This window comes from Octopus bimaculoides, chromosome 4 (assembly GCF_046866305.1).
Source record: "Octopus bimaculoides isolate indiv1 chromosome 4, ASM4686630v1, whole genome shotgun sequence".
Classification (NCBI taxonomy): Eukaryota; Metazoa; Mollusca; class Cephalopoda; order Octopoda; family Octopodidae; genus Octopus; species Octopus bimaculoides.
In genome coordinates this window covers 25,079,010-25,102,168 of record NC_142931.1, presented here as the reverse complement: position 1 = coordinate 25,102,168, position 23,159 = coordinate 25,079,010, and the positions used below count along the sequence as shown (strand labels likewise).

Here is a 23,159-nt window from a genome sequence, read left to right as displayed (position 1 = left end):
TATGTATATGAGTTTCCCTCTATATGTTTATATGATTATCTATCAATGAATTTATCTATTTTTCTATCGATGTATCTGCATGCAAGTATCAAGCATTATTTTTTCCTCCCCCACCTCTTTCTCTCCCTCTTTTTTCTCTTCTCTCTCTTTCTCTCTCTCTCTCTCTCTCTCTTTCTCTCTCTCTCTTTCTCTCTCTCTTTCTCTCTCTCTCGACAATATATCTGTTCCATTCTCAACCAAAACTGTCCGACGAATGGGAACGTGAAACTGAGTAACAGCTTTTGCGATGTTTTTGCAGTTTTATTAATAACGTATATATATATATATATATATATATATATATATATATATATATATATATATATATATATATTGTATATATTGTATATGTATGCATGCATTTTTGCATGTATGCCTGCATGTATGTATGCCTGCATGTATGTATGCCTGCATGTATGTATGCATCTATGTATGCATCTATGTGTATATATATATATATATATATATATATATATATATATATATGGGAGAATGTACGAAAAAACAACAACAGACGAGGACAGGTTATATTTTGTGATATTTTTACAGTTTTATTAATAATGTATATATATATATATATATATATATATATATATATATATATATATATATATATATATATATATATATATATATATTGTATATGTATGTATGCATCAGTACCATACTGATATGGCACTAAGTATCCTCTTCAGTGGAGAACTTAGTTTGTTCGGTGGGGGGGGGGCATAGTCGAGATGGTATGTTTTCTTCTCTTACTCTTGTTTTTTGCAAACATCTTCAAAATGACTTTCTAAAATGAATTTCCATTATGCAGCTGAGGAGTACATTTTCATTGTACATTCTGTGGTGTTCTCACTACATGAATAAATGGAGCTTGTACGAAACGTACGTACTGCTATAACCTATTAAATTTTTGTTGCTTATATTCAAATTTTATTCACCAAATCTCTTGATTTTGTTTTTGGTTTTTATCCTACCAAATTCTGGTGCCTCAAACATTTTAAGTACCACATTTAATCTTTTGATTAAATCTATATTATTATTCATATATATATATATATATATCAGTGTATTGTGTCTTTGTGTCTGTGTTCGTCATTACCATCACCGCTTGACAACTGGTGTTGGTGTGTTTATGTCCCGTAACATAGAAGCTCGGCAAAAGAGACCGATAGAATAAGTGATAGACTTTAAAAAAATAAGACCCGGGGTCGATTTGTTCGACTAAAACCCTTCAAGGCGGTTTCTTCAGCATGGCCGCACTCAAATGAGTGAAACAAGTTAAAGAAGAAAAGAATTACGGGATTTTCTCATTTGAAAGTACCTTTGAAAACGGTTGAGTTTCGTTAGTATTTGTCACATTTCCGTTTGACCAAATGGATGCATTTGAGCTCGCGTTGTCATCATTATTGTTATCATTGTTGTTATTTATTAAACGTCTTTTCTGTTATTCTGCATTTTCTTGCTAAAATGGAATTTCCCCACCTCCTTGACACGGCCAGAATAATCAGGAAAGTATTAGATAGCTGAAAAGAACGAATAGCATGGTACCGTTGGCTGCAGGTAGTAAACCCGCTACGCATGCAAGACTCCAGGAGCTCCAACAAAACCTGTGATAAAGAGATAATAATAATAATAATAATAATAATAATAATAATAATAATAATAATAATATATAACATACAGAAAATTGCACTACTGGGTACTGCACACATTCTACGCAAAACACTTTCAATACAGTAAACATAAGAGCACCACAGCAAACCACAGCACATACCCAAGGCGCACAGAGCTGCGCTCGGTAGTGAAGTGAAAGCACGTTATAAAAATAAAACTACTGAACAATAATAATAATAATAATAATAATAATAATATCAGTAGTAAAACAGTGGGCCGTGTTCACCAAGGAATTCATTTGTGTATCCCCAAAGAACTCACTTGATGAGACACAAGTGAGTTCCTTGGTGAGCACGATCCACTGTTTTAGTACTGATGTTAGAATGTAATTTGGACTCAAGAAGTGTGGAATAATCTACCTAAAAAGAGGCAAGTCCCTAGAAGAGATAGAATTACCGAATAGAGACTTGATTAAACAAATTGAAACGGAAGACTACAAGTACCTTGGTGTACTAGAGTTCAACCAGATAAAGAAAAAGGAAATGAATGAGCAACTGAGGATTGAGTATTTTGCACTCAAAATTGACTGGATCGAATAAAATCCAAGCAATTAATACATGGGCGATAGCATCACTTCGGTATGGAGCGGGAATTGTAAAATGGCAAAAGAGACAAGTGATTAAAATGCACACCAAGACCAGAAAAATGTTGACAGTACACAGAGCCTTCCACCCTAAGAGTGACACCGATAGGTTGTCCTTGTCCAGAAGAAAGGGTGGGAGAGGTTTGATCAGTTGGCAGGACTGTATTAAAGCAGAGGAAAACAGCTCAGAGTGATGTATAAAAAATGCTGTGGAGTCATTATTAAAACATACGAAGAAGGCCAGCGTCATCAAAACTGAAAATTGTGCAATGAAAGAAAAATTTAAACAAGAAATGAACACAAAAGAAGAAAAAGTATGGAAGGAAATAAATGTACGATCAGTTTGCAAGAGATGTGAACGCGAAGACAGATACAGATGACCGGCGGCTATGGATGAGGAGGAGTGACCTGGAGATAGCGATAGAAGCACTCAAATGCGCAGCTCAAGAACAAGCGTTAAGGACCAACTATGTGAAGTACAGAATAGACAACACTACCGGCAGCGACAAATGCAGAATGTGAGGTGAGAGTGGTGAAACTGCATGGCACATCGTTAGCGAGTGCCCGAAATTGGCACAACGCGAATATAAAAGACGACATGACAATGTGGCAAGAATGAGCCACTGGGAGCTCTGTGGAAATCACGGCCTACAAAGAGCAAAGACGTGGTATGAGTAAACCCCAGAGGGAGTCACCAAGAATGAGAATTGCAAAATCCTGTGGGGTACAATAATCCAGTGCGATCACCTGACCAGACATCGGAAACCGGACATTGTTGTAGTGAATAAACAAAGAAGATGCTTGATAATCGATATGCCCTGGTGACAACAGGATCAATGTGAAAGAAGAAAAAAATAAACAACTATGACGATTTGAAGTGGGAAATACAAATGTTGTGGTCAATGAGGAGAGTAGACGTGATAACAATAGTAATTGGGTCACTTGGAATTATCAGCACTCAACTTACCTACATGGTTCAAAAAGATTGGTGCAAGTGTGAAGGTAGAACACCTACAAAAGTCAGCATTGCTTGGAACTGCAAGAATTCTTCGCAGGGTTCTTGAAGCATGACCAGTAAACAAGTGTCACCTTAGTCTGCTGGCTGAGGACAGCCGATACTTTCCATCATACCCAGCAAAATAAGCTGTGAGTTTTCATATAATAATAATAATAATAATAATAATAATAATAATAATAATAATAATAATAATAATAATAATAAATCTCAAATTTTAAAGCAAACACATAATTTTCTTATGGTTTCTTAAATATTCACTTGAACAAAACTGTACAAATCCAAATATATGGTACCCTAGGCATAACACCTACATGAACTTCTAACTTGTTGTCTCTTGAGGTCTCTGGGTGAGACTTGGATCCAACTTGTACAAATGCAAAACAAAAGTCAAACAGCGCACATCTTAAGGAAAGTATTATCTGTCTGAGGTCCTTGTTGTGACTTGATAGATGACTGAAGACTCATGAGTTTAGATTGGTTTAATCATTGTTCACTTAAGCAAGATATTTAAATCCATAAAAGAGGTCAATGACTTCACATGTAGTCGGTGCTTTGTGTATATGAATTCAGCCAATGAGAGGATGGACAAGAAGTGTAGCATGTACATGGTTACATGGCATATTTGTCATAGGTTTTATGTATATGCATACATTCATAATTTAGATAGATAGATAGATAGATAGATAGATAGACATACATACATACATACATATATACATACATATATACATACATACATACACACACACACACACACACTGTCTCTCTCTCTCTCTCTTATACCAGTATGTGTGCTTTGGAACCTTATTATCTTCAGTACTTACATAAATCTATGCAATTACATACATACATACATACATACATACATACATACATACATACATACATACATACATACATACATACATACATACATAAGTTAAAGTAGTGAAGAAAGGCAAGCAATTGGACAATCCAGAACAAAGGACATTTAATTTCATTTAATTCAATCTAAAATTTAGTTCCATAACGAATGGTAAAAATAGTATAAAATAGTAACGATAGTCTCTGGCAGCTGTTTCTGGAATATTCCAGCTATTGGAGCAGCCTCCTGGAGAAAATGAACCACAACAAATATCATTAATGAAGAACATTTTTCCACTGTCTAACCTATATTTCTCTGATGACGGTATACCCAACTTACAGAGTCATCACTCGATACGATGCTCCAATAACTGGGAAACCCCAGAAACAGATGTCAGAGACTATCTTTTCTATTTTGTATTATTTTTACCATTCGCTATATAGATAAATTTTAGATTGAATTAAATGTAATTAGATGTCTTTGTTCTACATTGCCTAATTGTTAGCCTTTCCTCACTACTTTAGACTCAAAGGGATGCCACCTCTAGCCGTTTTTGAACAAGACAATCACACAACCACAACTTCAACCGCTGTTCTCACTGGGAGTTTGGTGACACAACTATTTGAGCACTCAGAACGCATACCTATTAGTTTGAGTCATCCTGACGAAAACACCTCATATCCTCTTTACATACATACATGCATACATACATACATACATACATGCATACATACATACATGCATACATACATATAGATACATACATATTTACACACACATGTATTTACATACACATGTATATTTACACACACACACACACACACACACACATATATATATATATATATATATATATATATATATATATATATATTTAAACACACACATGTACGTGTGAGTGTGTGTAATTGATTTAAATTCAAAGTTTGATAGGTTTTCATGTCATAATTTTATCAGTAGTATATGAATCAGAATATAATTAACAGTAGAATAATACGCGCGCGCGCGCACACACAGATACACATACACATGCACACTCCTACATATGTATATATGTATGTATGTATGTATGTATGTATGTATGTATGTATTTGATAAATTGTATTTGACTGAGTGGCTAACAATCACTACTGAATATGTATTAAAATATGGTAAAATTTCTTTTGTTCCACTTGAACCATAATATAATATAATTCCTGCCGAAAAGAATCAATACGGACTGGAAAATCTCATTTATTCTGTTCACTGTTTTAGTTTTAGATGCAACAATTGTAAAAAGCTATAGAAATATCGCAAACTTTTTTGTATGCAAGTGACGGGATATTGCGGATTGGTTGTCGAACTAGTGAACTGAGCATAGAAAATAATCGAACCAACGAGGGAACCTATACTTAGTTGCTGTTCCTGTGAGAAATAGCAGCCTTGTAAAAATCTTGGAGTAACATATTCGATAACATAGTCTTAAATATCCCTTCCTCCACCAATAAAACATAGGATGATTACTGCTGGAATTCTTTAGATAGGTTTGTTGGATGTCAGATTTGACCTCGATCTAAAGAACACATAGAAATAATCTATTTGTATTGGTACTTTTTTTAAAGCAACGGTTTAATGCTTGACTAGTTAAAAAAAATTATAACTCACTGGGTTTCATTGCTCAGAGATGCCATTCGCATGAAAAAACAAAAGCTAAGTCAATGTTAATATATCTAATGAAGTGAACATTAAAAATCTAATTAAACATATTTAGTTCAACACATAAATGTATCAGCAACTATCACTGCCTGTGCATATTGATCTTTTCGAATTTTATATCTACTACGTGGTATACGAAGCAATCACTCTTATCTTTCATAAATTTGGCTATTTACTATGCAAGTATGCAAGTACATGAAACAAACGCTAACAGTGCAGGGAGACTATACAGTGATGATCGGCGCCGTCAAAAACCAGTTCATAAAATTTTTAGCTATGAATGAGTTCCTAGGTCGAAGGTAGTTTAATCGAAACTTCATTGATTAAATAAGTATAATAAGTACTAGTCAAATACTTAATCGACAAGCATTTCTTATATTGTGCCTATTTTTAAAATCCACTTACAGCAAATTGTTTCAAATGAATATATCGCCATAATTGCTGCAATAATACTGGTTTCAAATTTTGGCACAAGGCCAGCAATTTCGGGGAAGGGGTAAGTCGATTACATCGACCTCAATGTTCAATTGGGACTTATTTTATCGACTCCGAAAGGATGAAAGGCAAAGTCAATCTCGGCGGAATTTTGAACTCAAAACATGAAGATGGACGAAATACCGCTAAGCATTTGGCCCAGCATCCATATTGGTTTCAAATTTTAGCACAAGGCAAGCAATTTCGGGGAGGGGGTAAATCGATTACATCGACCCCAGTATTCGACTGGTACTTATTTTATCAACCCCGAAATGATGGAAGATAAAGTCGACCTTTGGGGAATTTTCGCTAGGCATTTTGTCCGGCATACAAAACGATTCTACCAGCTCGCTACCTTAATTGCTACAATAATATTAAGACATTTTTGTTAGCGTGGAAATATCAGGCAATATGACGTACGTACAACAATTATGATTTATCTTTTATCAAATTACCCATGGTGGCAAAAGTATTCTTCCAAACTTACCCATCATATGTCGAAAAATGACTTAACTATTGAATTGGAGACGAACGAAAGAGGAAGCTTCAAACATGGTTGTTCGACGTTCTGGAACTAGCAACTAAATTGTGCTTCACTCTTATAGGACAAATGTTGCAAGTTTCACGGTTCACTTTTCGAGAACCACGCTATACCGTTCCTAGTAGCGTTCTCCTCACGTGATTTCCACGAGGCTGCACGAGACTTCCTTTGAGAGTTCTATATACATGTCAGGATACCAAATCAGCAACCCAGTGCAACTATCACATAAATCTCCTTCAAACAACACGCTATCATCTGAGATTAGTTAATCATTAGTTAATATGATTATAAATATAATAGGGCTGGAAAAATACGAGATGGACACGCCTTGAACCCTACGAGCATGGGTTTACTTGATCAAAGATGGCATGGGTTAAACAATAACAATTAAAATAAAACAAATAATCCTTTATACGATAGGTAAAAGGGCAGAAACTCCGAATACTATAATGACAGCTTATTGTTTGTTCTAAATTATAAGATATATATATATATATATATATATATATATATATATATATATATATATATATATATATCCTCAAAGCACTGGGTACTCTAAAACACCGGAAAGTCATAGGCAGGCGAGATAATTCGCCCGTAGTCCCATTCAGGAATGACGGATACCGATTTTTCGCCATTTTTGTGGCTTATCAACATCTCGTATCTGAATCTAACCGGAGTCGAACCGAATTGTCAATCTATCGCTATATACAAATAGTGCAAGAACCATTTGTTGGTATGCCATGGCGATGTTTACGTAAGATTAAATTCATTTACGACTGCGGGAGTCATCCCCAAAGCACTATACCGCAGCGAATAAGCGGACAAGCAAAACACATACATTGAGTATGTGAGGTCGATAATGTTTACAACAGTACTGCTACGTTTAATTCGTAATTTAATTTAATCTTACCTATGCATCGTCGTGGAATACCAAGAAATGGTTCTTACACTATTTGTATACAGTCATAGATTGGCGATTCGGTTCGTCCCCCGTTCGATTCAGGCCCGTGAGGTTGATATGGGATTAGGGGCTAGTTTTCTCGCCTGTCTATGACTTTCAGGTGTCCTAACACCCAATGCTACGAGGGGCTCGTCCTTCAGGCGCTTAACTGCAGCGAACCGGCGAACAAGCAAAACGCACATTGAGTATGCGCAATCGATAATGTTTACAACACTAGCGCTGTTTTTAATTCATAATTCAATATATATATACATATATATATATATATATATATATATATATATATATATATATATATATATATATATATATATATATTCTATAGCTAGTTTCAGTCATTGAATCATTGAACTGCGATCATACAGGGGCACCGCCTTGAAACTTGTTTTTTTTTTCTTTTTTAATCGATGAAAGCGATCCCAGTATTGACTTTTCATCTGGTACTTATTCTTTCGGTTTCTGTTTTTCTGATTGGACCGCTAAGTGACGTACGTTATGGGAACATAAACAAACCTCTACCGATTGCCAAGCTGTGAGCGGTAAATGCAACATACATGCATGCATGCATACATACATACATACATACGACGAGCTTCTACTAAATTTTTTTCATCTACCAAATTATATATTTCTATAACTTATTTACTGGTCGACCGCTTGCCCAAAACGATATACAGTGCGACTGAACGCAAAACCATGCACACAGACACATACATATAAAGTTGTTCAAATGTTAAGAATCGGAAGAACTCGTCAAAGTCTTTAGCTTTCAGGTGGGGTTGTTACAATAAGACAGTAGTATTTAAAATGTCAAGAATCGTTAATAACAGACGTTATAGGGTTAATGAAATTAAAATGAAGTATTGCAACTTTCATGCTTTTCCCAAGAACATCTATGTCGTAAATATAATGAAATGACATTCAAATGAAAATCGAAATCATGTAGTGGACTGTACCGACTATTATTCTACATCTTATTCTGCAGCGCTCACTGCAATCGTAAATTAATATTCACATCAAATGTCGTAATCGTCGAAAGCCTCTTATTATCTCCCAATAAAATTAATTCCTTTCTCGGATATAAATTAATGACGCGTCCGAAAGACGCCAATTCTGAAATGATTTTACTATCATATAATAATAATTCTTGGGATCTTAGCAAATTTTCGAATAAATACTGTTTAAGAATGCATCACTCGTAATAACACTGATTAAACGCTATTAATCGCTACATGCCTATTACGATTGATAATAATAGGTATAACCGACAAATTTCCTCTCTCTCTCTGTCTCTCTCTCTCTCTCTCTCTCTCTATATATATATATATATATATATATATATATATATATCTTTGAATATGTGTATCTATCTATCTATCTATTTATCTATCTATCTTTGAATATGTAAACGAAAATAAATAAAAAATCTTCGTTCATTAAAATTTCAGTAGTATCTAGGATGTCTTACAAGAATATTAAATCAAACTAATATCTAACCGGTACTGCATATAAAGATGAAATGCGAAGTTGCTCGGTGGAATTTGAACATGTAAGCGTAATAAAATTCCGCAAGTGTTTTGCCCGCTACTCTAAAGATTCTGTCAAGTCACCGCAGAGGCTGACTTAGAATAAAATAAAATAAAATAAAATAAAATAAAATAAAATAAATAAATGCATGTACGCATGCATTATGTATGTATGTATGTATGTATGTATGTATGTATGTATGTGCATATGCACGCTTGCGTATGTCTATATATATACTTTCTTTTGTTTGTTTCAGTCATTTGACTGCACCCATGCTGGAGCACCGCCTTTAGTCGAGGAAATCGACGCTAGGACTTATTCTTTGTAAATCTAGTACTTATTCTGTCGATCGTTTTTGCCGAACCGCTAGGTTACGGAAACGTAAACACACCAACATCGGTTGTCAAGCGATGGTGGAGCGACAAGTACACACACACACACACACACATATATATATATATATATATATATATATATATATATATATATATATATATATATATATATATATATGTATGTATGTATACGACTGGCTTCTTTCAGTTTCCGTCTACCAAATCCACTCACAAGGCTTTGGTCGGACCGAGGCTGTAGTAGAAAACACTTGCCCAAGTGCCATGCAGCGGGACTGAACCCTGAACTATGTGGTTGGGCAGCAATCTTCTTACCTCACTACTGTGTGTATATGTATGTCTCTGCATGTGCATACGTATGAAGGTATTTTGAACGCGTGCATTTTTTTTTTTTTTTATATATTTGAATTCTTCCTATAAGGAAAGAGCTGGTTTCTGACAAGGAAAAGAAAATCATTGGTTGAAGTTGGCAACAACAACGAGCAGAAGTTACATGTTGAACTTAGAAAAAGTTTTACTTGTTTTTATTATTTCTCTTAGTAATTGTGTTTGCAAAGTTCGTGTCAGCATTTTGGGATTGCCATTAAGAGATCTACTAACATAACCAAAGGCATCAGTGTAAATGTGAATTTATAAGCTAGGTATAGAAGCCAAGAGTTTTAAATGCCCATAAATATTTTCTTTCTCGTTGGCTTTCAAACAAACATTCACATATGTGAAGCAGCTGTCCTCGATAACTACGAGGAAGTACTGAAAAGTTTCTGGCTTTGTGTAAAGGAAAATACAGAAGGATAAGTTAATCATGATTTTATTCAACATATTCCTCTCTCAGATTCACACACTTATTGCAGCGGTCCTTCCGTTTTTCTCAGCCCTGCAAAAGAACTCGGACGATAGGACCTCCAACCAGGCCTTTCGCGAGACCCTTAAAACCAAGAACTTTTCAGCACTCCCTCGTGTACATAATTTCTGTTTTCTTACCAAAAGAACAATATCAGATATCTTTGAATTTGATAGAATTTGGTAATCTTAAGATCTTTATAACGCGGAGAGGCGGGGAAAGAAAAAAAGAAATAATAAATCTGTATATTCTGAACACCTAATTCTTTATTCGTTGATTTAAATTTCAAACTTCCATATCCACCTCAACTTAACTTAATCTAGAAGTGATTGTCACCCCTATGGTAGCTGACCACCAAGGGTACACTACATGTATTGGGAATATTTCACTAATATTCCTTGTGTTGAGACACAAGGAATGTATATACTCAACTACAGAGGTGTTTCTATATATTTGTTTCAGGACAGCCTTGTATGTTGTTTTAACTTCAACAAAATGGTGCATTGGAAAGTAGTACCAAAATGACATTTTAGGGCAGATACTGATGATACGCGTAATATCTTCAGAAATGTGACATCATCGACATTTTCGGTTAAGGGTTTCAGTGTTTCTTTTGTATTTTGGTAAAATCATGGGCGATATTATTAATAACTTTAATGAAAACGTTGGCTAGAGAAATGTGTTGTCACAATAATTGTAAACACATGAAGAAAAAGCTACGTTTTCATTTCTCCGGATCTATTAATTTCGTTAACAAAACAGAACTTCGTTCCGTACATCTAATATCAATAATTGATAAGTATTTAAAATAGCATTCAAAGTTCAAAGTTCAATGGACGCGAAAAGCATTGAGAAATCAAACGAGGTAATACCTTACAGTGCAACTTCATAATTCATGTTATATTAGAACAAGTAGAAACGAAGAAATATATTTAAATTTTTTACTCTACAAGCACATTGTGATGGTTAAAGTATGTGAAGCTTATTAGCTTTTATAACAATTAACGACATGTCTTCATGCTGAATGGGGGACAGACTAGTAGCGATTCGTTTATCGGAGGCAGGAGTCCTCTTTGGTATCTAAATTTCTGAAGCTTTTATACTTTGACTGCCTTCAAAATTAGCTCAAACGAGTTCTATTTTTAACATTTGATTGGTAAATTTAAAACACCAGTTTAAACCAATTGATCCTCATGCTCTTATCATATAACTGTTCTACTGTGCCGTTGACTACGTTGGTTTTTAAGATACATTTACAAAGGAGCATGACATTTAAGGTAATCATTTAGCCTATGTTTACTGTCTGAAGTTCTGTGCCTGCAATTTTGTTACAACGTAGCGTGACACTATAGCGTGCAAATAATGACAGCATCGCGTGCAAATAGCGATGCAATGACTTGCTTATTTATACGAGTATGGTACAATACAGGTATTTTGAAGCTATTTCCTAACGGTTATGAACCAACGGAGTCTGTACATCCTGCCAACGTTAACATCTTCCTCGAGTTTGTGAGAAACACATCTTTAACCTCATGTGTGTGTGAGAGAGTGTGAGAAAGAAAGTGTGAGAAAGAAAGTGTGAGAAAGAAAGTGTGAGAAAGAAAGAGAAAGAGAAAGAGAAAGAGAGACATATAAAGATAGAGAGAGAAAGAGAGAGAGTGCAAAAGTGTTTACCGATCTTTGCTGAAGTACTCTAGTTTAATGATTGAAAATGCAAGAGTTATGTGCGCGCGCGCATATAAGCTTTATTTGTGGACAAATAACCACTGGATATGTTTCAGCTTATTAGATCAAACTTTCCACAAATCATGGAAATTAATTTTGTGGGATTAATTTTTAATTCCTTGAAATTATCTTCTCTTTTCTCTGGAAACTACAAACAAATACTGCTTAGTTCTTGAGTACTTTCTCCAACATTTGATGATGTTACTACTACTACTACTACTACTACTACTACTACTACTATTTCATGTGTATGTATATATATTCATCCATCCACACACACACACACTGACTGGATAAGAGAATATTCATTTATATGTGTTTGACGAAACAGCTGTCAGTTAATGAATTAAACATTTGTTTTGCTACTCTACTTCTCTTATCCAGTCAGTGTGTGTGTGTGTGGATGGATGAATATATATACATACACATGAAATAGTAGTAGTAGTAGCAGTAGTAGTAGTAGTAGTAGTAGTAGTAGTAGTAGTAGTAGTAGTAGTAGTAGTAACATCATCAACCGGATTCGCAACTCGCATCCGCAGCAAATCGTATTGCCGTACAAGCCACAACACCGAGACAGCATCACAGCTTCAACCGTCTAAATTAGAAGCCTTATCCTAACAAGCTAACGTTCCTCATACCACCGACCACTCAACGAGGAACTTAGTCTTATATATATTGGCGGAACCGATAAAATTAGCCGCAGTCTAAATTTGGATTTAATCAGTAAAATTTGTCTTTCAAAATTCGTTGCCTTGTACTTGTACTAGATAAAATTAATGCTATCATTAACAGAAAAGTAAAGGCGGCGAGCTGGTAGAATCGTTAGTATACCGGACAAAATGCTTAGCGGCATTTCGTCCGTCTTTATGTTCTGAGTTCAACTTCTGCCAAGGTCGATTTTGCCCTTCATCCTTTCTTGGTCGATAAATTAAGGACTAGTGAAACACTAGGGTCAATGAAATCGCCTAGTCCCCTCCCCCAAAATTTCAGGCCTTGTGCCTTTAGCAGAAAGAATTATTAACAGAAAAGTAAAAGCGGTGAGCTGGCAGAAACGTTAGCATGCCGGGCGAAATGCTTAGCGGTATTTCGTCTGTCTTTACATCCTGAGTTCAAATTCCGCCGAGGTCGACTTTGCCTTTCATCCTTTCGGGGTCGATGAATTAAGTACCAGTGAAACACTGAGGTCGATGTAACCGACTAGACCCCTCCCCAAAAATGTCAGGCTTTGTGCTTTTAGGAGAAAGGATTATTAACGGAAAAGTTGGTGATAAACCCTATAAAACGTCGACAAAAAAAATATCAGTTAGATGCATCACTTTATTTTCTGAATTCAAATCTCATCAGGATTACCATTGTCATCCAACTCTTTGTGGAACGATAAAATAATATACCTGAGCGCAGAGATTTATTAGATTGACTGAAATAGCCTGAGAAATTGTTATTATTGATACAGGTACAGTCGCTCACTGACTTACGTTGTTGAATTCGCATATACCACCATTTCTAACATCTGCTATTTCCGCCCTCACTTAACCGTTATACAACTGCAATTAAGCTACTTAGTATTTTTTAAAAAGTGTGGGGGGGGGGGGGAGACATTAGGAGTATTGAGAGTATTGAGAGGTATTTATCGTCCAATACAAAGACGAAATTGAGAAGTGGGGTTATTTGAGACCGAGAGCAGAAACTACATAAATCACAGGAACGCCACGATAATTCAAAGTGGTATATATTAACTAAATTCTGTGTTCCACCGTGTGTGTGTGCGCGTGCGCGTGTGCTAGAAACAGACAGGCTGACTGACTGACGATCAGTGATAAAGAGACCGAGGAAAACAGTCTAATATACTTTTATTATACTTTACGAAAGTGATCGGTTGAAATATCGAGATAGTTAAGAACTGTAATGTCTACTTTAAGATGTCTCACTGCGAAAGAGGTTTTAAACTGGTACGAACTGTAACTGCTGCCAAGCAACATGATATCCTCTATCAAACCCTCCTACCTGCATTTTTTTTTAATTCACAGAATAAGCACATTAAGGAAATTGACCATGATTAAAATAACAACATTTCTAAACGATTCAAGTTTATTTTCTATGCTAGTTTGATAGAATCGTTAGTGAGACGCTATTTAGTTTGTGGGACAAACACATTCTAAGTTTGTGAGACTATCACAAACACTCTGAGTTCAAATCCCGCCGAGTTCAACTTTGAATTTACATCTTACCGGCGCAAATAAATGAAAGTACTAGTCTAGTTCTGGGTCTTTCTTTACTGTATCCGTCTTGTGAGCGGAATTATACTACAAGAATGGAAGGTTGCACGAAGTATTGGGAAACTTTGTGGAATGTAAGTTTTATGGACGCTTGGTTTGAAGAAATCTCGTAAAAAGTATTCAGTTTAACGCTTCATTATTTCCACCCTGGTTTCTTATTTTCATGGCCGAAAATATACACATCTTGCTTTAAATATAAACACTAATCTGCCAATGAAACATTTTGCTCTCCAATAAAATTTCGACACGCCACGTCAATAAATGGAAACTACTGAATGAAACTAAATGAAACTATCCTGTATATAATATAGAAATAATGATTGTATAATGCGTGTTATAGGTCAATCACTCTTGATCGCAATGTGTAAATCGTGTTTTGGCTTTATTTCTCCACAACTTAATACCATTCATACATTATATATATATATATATATATATATATATATATATATATATATATATATATATATATATATATATATATATATATATATATTACATATATATGTCTTAATCCAAATGAAATGTACTTCATGCGCGCGCGCAAACACACACACTCTCTCTCTCCCTTTCTCTCTCTCTCTCCCTCTCTCTCTCTTTATATCTCTCTCTCCTTCCTCTTTTCCTGTTTACTATTCCAGCAGTCCGAAATATATTCAATAAATATTGTATGATACTGAGTGTGATAATATTCCTAATACACTGGTATTTATTTACAATCCATATTTATCCCACAAAGACACACACACACACACACACACACACACATTCGCACACACTCTTTCTCTCTCTCACACACACACATGCACACACATGCATACATACATACACACACATACATACATTCATACATACATACATACATACATACATACATACATACATACATACATACATACATACATACATACATACATATTCATATAGACAAATAAATGTACAGTTACACACACACGAAGATATAAATATGGATTTTCCTGACTGCACAAGTTTGGACCAAGGAGAAGATACGATCGATCAGTGGAATCGGTCCCAGTATATGAATGGGATTTGTTTTACTTACTCTGAAGGGTAGGAGAGGGGTAAGTAACGCTAATCTCGGAGAGATTTGAAATACTGTAAGGCATCTATATACACAAGCTCTGTTGTTATTTCCACCAGGATTCGATCAGAGAGTTATAGTTAATATATTCTATTTTGTTAGAAAACTACAAATTTGTAGAGGATTTAATTTATTAATTCTGGGAGTGTGGAAAGCATGGGAGGGATAAAGTCAGCTCGAGAAGAAAGTAAACTAAAAAGATAGAAGGTCGGAATTATTTGCTATAAGACATTTAGTCCATTTGAAGTATATTTGCCACTTAAATGCAGCTAAACCCTTAGGGTGAATGTTACTGTTGCTTTTAGCCCCAGGAGAACATCTCCTCCAGCTGGCTATTGACACACATCTGTGTCCTGTCTGTATTTGCAAAGGGAAGTCATTCTTCCCATCTTGATCACGTGATCCATTGTTCTATCACTTTAACTTTCAAATGATTAAATGATAAACGTTCCCTATTTCATTTTTATTATTGATGTATGTGGACTTGTGCCAAAATTTGAAACCATCATTGATGTACAAAATTACAATGGCGTATACAGTCACAAAATATATAAATCAAGGATAAATTTTGTTTATACGATTATTTTCTAGTGTGTACCGTCCGGTGGACAATGTTTGACCACTAGTCAATGTTGTGAAATGTCCGAAGTCTGTGCTCTCGATTATGATTCCTTCAACAAAGGTAAGCCATAGTTTTGCAAATTTTGTTGTGATTTCTTTTACCTTATTCTTTTTTAAAACAAAATTTACTAAATTCGGATCTCTGTGGTTATCGTCACTGCATGTCAAAATTTAGAAATAAAATTTTAATGAATCATATAAATGTAATTTTTGACGCTGAATCCGAATTTGTTATTCATATATTCCAAAAAAAAAAATGTGAAGACGTTACTGGTGTTCAAAGTTTGATAATTGTTAGAATTTTCAGCCAAACAGAAAACAGCGCGTTTGCGGCCTCTTCCATCATCTGTCACAGTAGGGAGAAAGCGGGGATGGGCACCGGCATATCAAAACGTTCACCTAGTTCCAGTAAACAGTGGAAAACATTAAAAGATTCGCGAGCAAATTAAATATTTAAAAGCTACGAGCAAACCAGCAGGAGTTGCTAGAAATAACAGTCTAAACATTAAAATATACACGAGCAAAGTAAACAGTGAAAAACATTAAAACATTCGCGAGCAAATTAAATATTTAAAGCTATGATCAAACCAACAGGAGATGCTAGAAATAACTGTCAAAACATTGCTTAAAACAGACATTTATTAGTTTTAAAAATTCAAGAGCGAAAGTTTGCAATACACTTAGGATTTTATAAAATAAATTATCATTCTCATATCTCCTTCTCCACATAAATTCACAAAAATAAGAGTCAACCATGGGAAGGTATGTCCAACACCGACGTTTGTTTCCACGCCTTAAAAATGCCCTGGTACTCTCAATTTGTTGAGTGTGAGTCCCATCTTTTGAGTTTATAAATTCAATGCTATGGTTCACAGTTCTATGTTTGAAATCAAAGCCCACGATTTCTGGGATATGATTATAAGCTCATCACAGATCACTGAAGATAGTGGTTCCTGGAAGAACTGAGTGTAGCATGCAGGTCTTGTTTACACTCCTTGTGTGCATGCGCAGCATCTTTGGTCACTATGGAAACAGAGTTCTTCACAATCAGCTATGAAACACGTGGTGCTTCTTTGCTTACTCTGCTAACAGAACTTCACGGTGATATGTAAAATACTCGCTTCTGATTGGCTAAAATGCCCAAATTTTGCAAAGTTTAAAGGCTAATAACTTTTTAATGAATTTCATTTTCATAATTAGTATACAGAGCTTAATCCATATACCAAATTTGAAAGCAATTGGAACAAAACAACAAAACTGTAGACAGTGACGATAACAACAAAGGTCGCTAAACTCTCCCGATTTCTTTTTTACTATTTCATATTTTATCTGACAAAAAGAATAATATTATTCATGACAAGGCGGAGAGTAGTAACGGTAGGATATCAGAATAAATACATGGTGGGAGTCAGTAACGTTCAAAGTTCGAATCCCACTTTGACATTGCTTTCACCTTTCTGTGGTCAACAAAATAAATACTGGGGTTGATGTAATCAACTATGTCCCAGGAGGCAGTGAGGTAAAGAAAAAGAAAGAAAAGAGTTTCGATAATGAGCTCGCAAAAGCGGTGAGGTGGAAGAATCGTAAGCATTCCGAGCAAAATGCTTAGCGATATTTTGTCCGTCTTTACATCCTCAGTTCACATTCCGCCGAGGTCACCTTTGCCGTTCGTCTTTTCGGGTTTGATAGAATAAGTACCAGTTGTGAACTGAGGTCGATGTAATCGATTTACCCACTTCCCCGAAATTTCTGGCCTTGTGCCAAAAAGTGAAGCCGATATTGAGCCCACGTTGAAACGGTACTGATAAAATGGAAGACAAGTATGTGTGTTATTAGTCTTAGTACTTCTGCTATAGACCTGTGTGTGTGTGTGTGTGTGTGTGTGTGTGTGTGTGTGTGTGTGTGTGTGTGTGTGTGTGTGTGTGCGGATAGATATGGGAAGATCACAACTTACACTACAAGCGGCACTCACTGTATAAGCTGGGAGGTGGAGCAAACTCAAGGACTGCCCGTTCGGTACACTCTCTAGCTACTCCACTGCCGCTAGACTGCATACTATAAGCTAGATGGCCTCGTGAACCTAACATTATAGTTTTTAAAATGTACTAGCAGACGCACGTTATAGTAAAATAATGTACCGGCACATCGCACGCTATAGTAACACCAAGAATATACGAGAATATACAGATATGCAAGTGTTGACATATGAGAAAAAGACAAAATTTAAGGGAAGACTCAAGATTATGTAATAGAATATCTGAATTTATATTTACTATTAATCAAGCCAAGCCGAAAAAAAGGTCATAAACATATGAATACAAACATTACGTCAGTTTTCCTAAAGCTGACGTAATGTCCAGTCAGTTGATTTTCCTTCAGTTAAGTGATATCTCTATTTATAACTAGGGTGTCTTCTTATGAATCACGCTCAGGATTTTACGTCATTCTCTCTGGTAATTTACAGAAGTAAATTAATTTAACCGGATATGAAGGGTACCGGGAGGTTGAGAGGAAGCAGCGAATTACCAGCGAACTAAAATAGATGAAGCTTTCACATAGGACAAACATTATCTCATTTAGAACTTAGTATGTTGGGTAGAGTGGATAATTATGTTTATTATATCAATACTTGACAGTCCACTCTGAGTTCCGTCTCGTGTTGCACGTTGTTTATATATATATATATATATATATATATATATATATATATATATATATATATATATATATATTCCAGCATGGCTGCAGTCAGATGACTGGAACAAATAAAAGAATAAAAGAATATATATATATGTGTGTGTATATATATATTCTAACGTGGCTGCAGTCAAATGACTGGAACAAATAAAAGAATAAAAGAACATATATATATACTACCCCTACAACTAATAATAATTATTATTATTATCATTATTATAATTATTTCTACTCTAGGCACAAGGTTTTGAAAATTTGGGAGGAAGGGGGATATTCGATTATATCGACCCCAGTGAGTAACTGCTACTTATTTCATCGACCCCGAAAGGATGAAAGACAAAGTCGACCTCGGTGGAATTTGAATTCAGAACGTAGCGGCAGACGAAATACCGATTTCTTTATTAGGCATAAAGCCCCAAACACAGATGGGGACACCACAAGGACAGACAAGACCACAGTGGGGACAAAAAACATAAAAAGCGGCAGACGAAATACCGCTAAGCATTTCGCCCGGCGTACTAACGATTCTGCCAGCTCGCCGCCTTAAATAATAATAATAGTAGTAGTAGTAGTAGTAGTAGTAGTAGTAGCAGTAGTAGTAGTAGTAGTAGTAGTAGTAGTAGTAGTAGTAGTAGTAGTAGTATACGGAGAAGCGCCGATATTTGAAGACAAACGCGGATGCGGAATGTTTTAATGAAGAGTATTTCTTTGATCCATAGACCTGCTCAAAGCTGGTTCTAAGCAACAAAAACAAAATTCGATCAACTCGAGCAATTGGCTAGAATACCAGGCTTTAAATCGGAAAGTGGCTAAAATTAACACCATTTCTCTCTATTGGTATGTGAGTGTAAGTAGTATCGTTGTCTTGGGCAAGAAGCCAAACTCTGAACAACCCAGCTTATATAGCACCATATAGGTACCCAGAAAAGTTGTTGTAGTAGCATCTGTTGTTTTTTGGGCCATAAGTCAGTTCCAGTTAAGTAGGACAAAGATCAAAGGCATCCTAATCGTGACCAGCCTGTCTCTTACTAGACGCATTGCACTTGGAATCAGTTTATCCAATGTCATCCTTCCTTCTCTTAATTTTGAAGAAGTAACGACCAATTCTTAACCACACCGTTCCACTAACACCTATTTATCATATTATAATTCTCTTTTTAGCTTCAGTTCTTTATTCATTGTTAAATATCGTCTTTCTTTGATAGGTAACACAATGATTGGTAGTTGCAAAAAGTTGGCGCGTCCTGCTATCGACCAATATCCTTTGGGAGAGAGCGGTAAGTTAGTTTTATAATAAAATCATTAAAGCCGGTCAAATCAACATGTGAAACCGTTAATTCAGACACGTTTTTATTTTCTCTCTCCGTTATTTTTTTCTTCTCTCCATGTTTCTTTTCCAGTTTTCCTCAGCATCAAACTAGTACACTTTGTTTGTTGTTCCTTCACCTGTCTCTGTCTTCTGGGTGGATTTGGTAGACGGAAACCGAAAGAAGCCTGTTGTATGTGTGTGTGTGTATATGTGTATACGTGTGTGTATGTGTGCGTGTGCATGCCCGCGTGCGTGTGTATGTGCATGTCTTTGTTTCTGTGTTTGTTCCCTATCACTGCTTGACAACTGGTGTTGGTGTGTGTACGTTCCTGCAATCTAGCGGTTCGGCAAAGGGACGGATAGAATAAGTACCAGGTTTAAAGAAAAAAAAGAGAAGCACTAGAGTCGATTCGTTCGACTAAAATCCTTCAATGCGGTGCCCCAGTATGGCCACACTCTAATGATTTAAACAAGTAAAAGATAAAAGATATATGTATATGTGTATGTATATATATATATATATATGTATATACATGTATATATATGTGTGTATGTATGTATATGTGTGTGTATGTGTGTATGTATATCTCTTTTATTTTTTAATTATTATAAATCTTTCACTGAGGAGGGAGCCGGTTTCCAACAAAGATACAAGGCTCCATCTTTGGGATGTAGTTAACGCAGACAAATTCACATTTGGAACCTGAGAAAAATCTTGCATATTTTTACTGTTCCACACATAGATTGCACTTGTAATGTACGAATTACCCGGTCGATTTCTCTTTCTGAAAATCCCAGTTTATCTACATCTTCCTTTAAGCATTTACTAACAAAACCTTATGCTCCAATTATTATTGGTATGAATATGAATTCATAGTCTGGATATAGAAGCTGGAGCTTTCGAAGCAGCTGTCCATAGATATCCTCTTTTTCTTTGATTCTCAATGAGATATTTATATCCGCATGACAGCTGACCTCTATGATGGTACATACCTTTGCCCTTCTGTCCCAAACAGCAATATCTGGCCTGTTATGTTTACATGTGACAGAAGTTTTGATGGAATATTCCACCAGTATCCCTTGTGTTGGTGTTTATGAATGTATTCCATAACAGATGGATTTTCTAAGTTTATTTCAGGACAGTCCTTTTTTGCGGATGGCATTGTAAATTGTTTTAGCAACAACATCGTGCCGCATAGGGAGGTAGTACTGTGACGGCATTTAGGACAGTTGCTAATCACATGCGTTATCTTCCACAGAAACATGACATAGTCTACACATGCGGTTGCACCTTGGGATTACAAGAGCGCCACTGTCTCTCTTGTTCACCAGGTACTTTGTGGTAATCTCCTGTTCCTGGATTGCAAACGCATAGCCCTCAAAGTGTGATGCGAGTAGTGGTCTTGTGTCCAAGAGAGGCTGCGCTTCATATCAATTCTACTGTCTTCTTCAAGCTTCCGGGCAACATACCCACGCATAGTCTTTTTTTGTACGCTGAGTGCTTTCCACCCAGGTCTTCTCTGAGGTAAGAGAGCCCAGCTGCTTTGAGGCCTTATAGGAGATCATCAGGAAGAGAGTTCTTCTTGAAGAGCTCACTGCCAACAGGTTGCTCACTTCACCTTTTAGCACTGCATTTATATATTTATCTCTGCTGTTGATGTTTAGCAGGTGCTGCCTGAGTGATACCACATTCGAAGGCCGTCTGCACTGACCTCAGGCCTTTACCACCTCCATTTTTTCTCAGGTAGAGTCTGTCAACATCACTGTTTCTGGGGAAGTTCCCAGTTGTTGTCAGGATTTTGCGGGTTTTGATATCTATGGAGTGGATTTCCTGTACGGACCAATCAAGAATCACAAATACATATATTTGACAAAAGAGATAACAAAGCCAGGCCTGTGAGGAGTTTTCAAGACATTTATAAGGAAATGCACAGAATACTTTTTTACCACTTCTAGACACCACTTTACTTGAATAATGGAACTGCAACTACAATGTTTTATATTTTATTCCTACTTTCATTCTCTTATTTCCCTCTATATTCCCTTTCTTCTCCTCTTCGATAATAATTCCTTATTTCGAACTCAAACATTCACCTCTATTTAACCATCTCACATCGTCTCTGATGACGGGATATCCATAATATCCCAGAAATAGGTGTAAGACTATATCTATATCTCTTTCCTTATAAATGTCCTTGGCTTTGTTATCACTTTTGTCTAATATATATATATATATATATATATATATATATATATATATATATATATATATATATATATATATATATATATATATATATATATAATCTGGTGTTTTCTTTTCATTTCTAGGGGATGAGTGTACCGACAGTTCTGAATGTGGACCAGGTCTATGCTGTCGCAAGGCTTTCAGACACCACAGTGTGCCATCTCTACGATGTGGAGAACCTGAAGGTCCTGTAATCTGCATTGAACGTTCGAGAGCGAACAACGAAATATACCGGAAATAGATTTTAAAAAGAAACTGAAGGAAGTGAAGGTGGTTTTTAAACGAAACAATGGCAATAATTTTACTTCAAAATTTTATCTGTTAGTCGAATGTCCAAAACGTCTATAGTTGTTACTGTTAATATTCTTTCAAACTTGTTATAATAATTATTGTTATTACTAGAGCGGCGAGTTGACAGAAACGTTAACTAGTCAGGCAAAATGCTTAACAGTATTTCTTCTGACTTCACGTTTACGTTCGGTGTTCCAGTTCCCGCGAGGTTGACTTTGCCTTTCATCCTTTTGGGGTCGATAAAATGAGTACCAGTTGAGTACTGGGGGTCGATGTAATTGACTGAATTCCTGCATTAAAATTGCTGGCCATGTGCCAAAATATGAAA

The 23,159-nt window shown here is 35.7% G+C and overlaps 1 protein-coding gene across 1 annotated transcript in view; it reads left to right on the top strand.

The window, feature by feature from the left end:
* LOC149135990 (uncharacterized) overlaps positions 1–23,159 on the top strand; it is a 30,266-nt gene extending 7,107 nt beyond the window's left edge. The window contains exons 2-4 of the mRNA XM_089350518.1: positions 16,257–16,347; positions 20,189–20,260; positions 22,624–23,159. Coding sequence (XP_089206644.1) covers positions 16,257–16,347; positions 20,189–20,260; positions 22,624–22,781 — 321 coding nt within the window. The 3' untranslated portion in view covers positions 22,782–23,159. The remainder of the gene's footprint in view (positions 1–16,256; positions 16,348–20,188; positions 20,261–22,623) is intronic.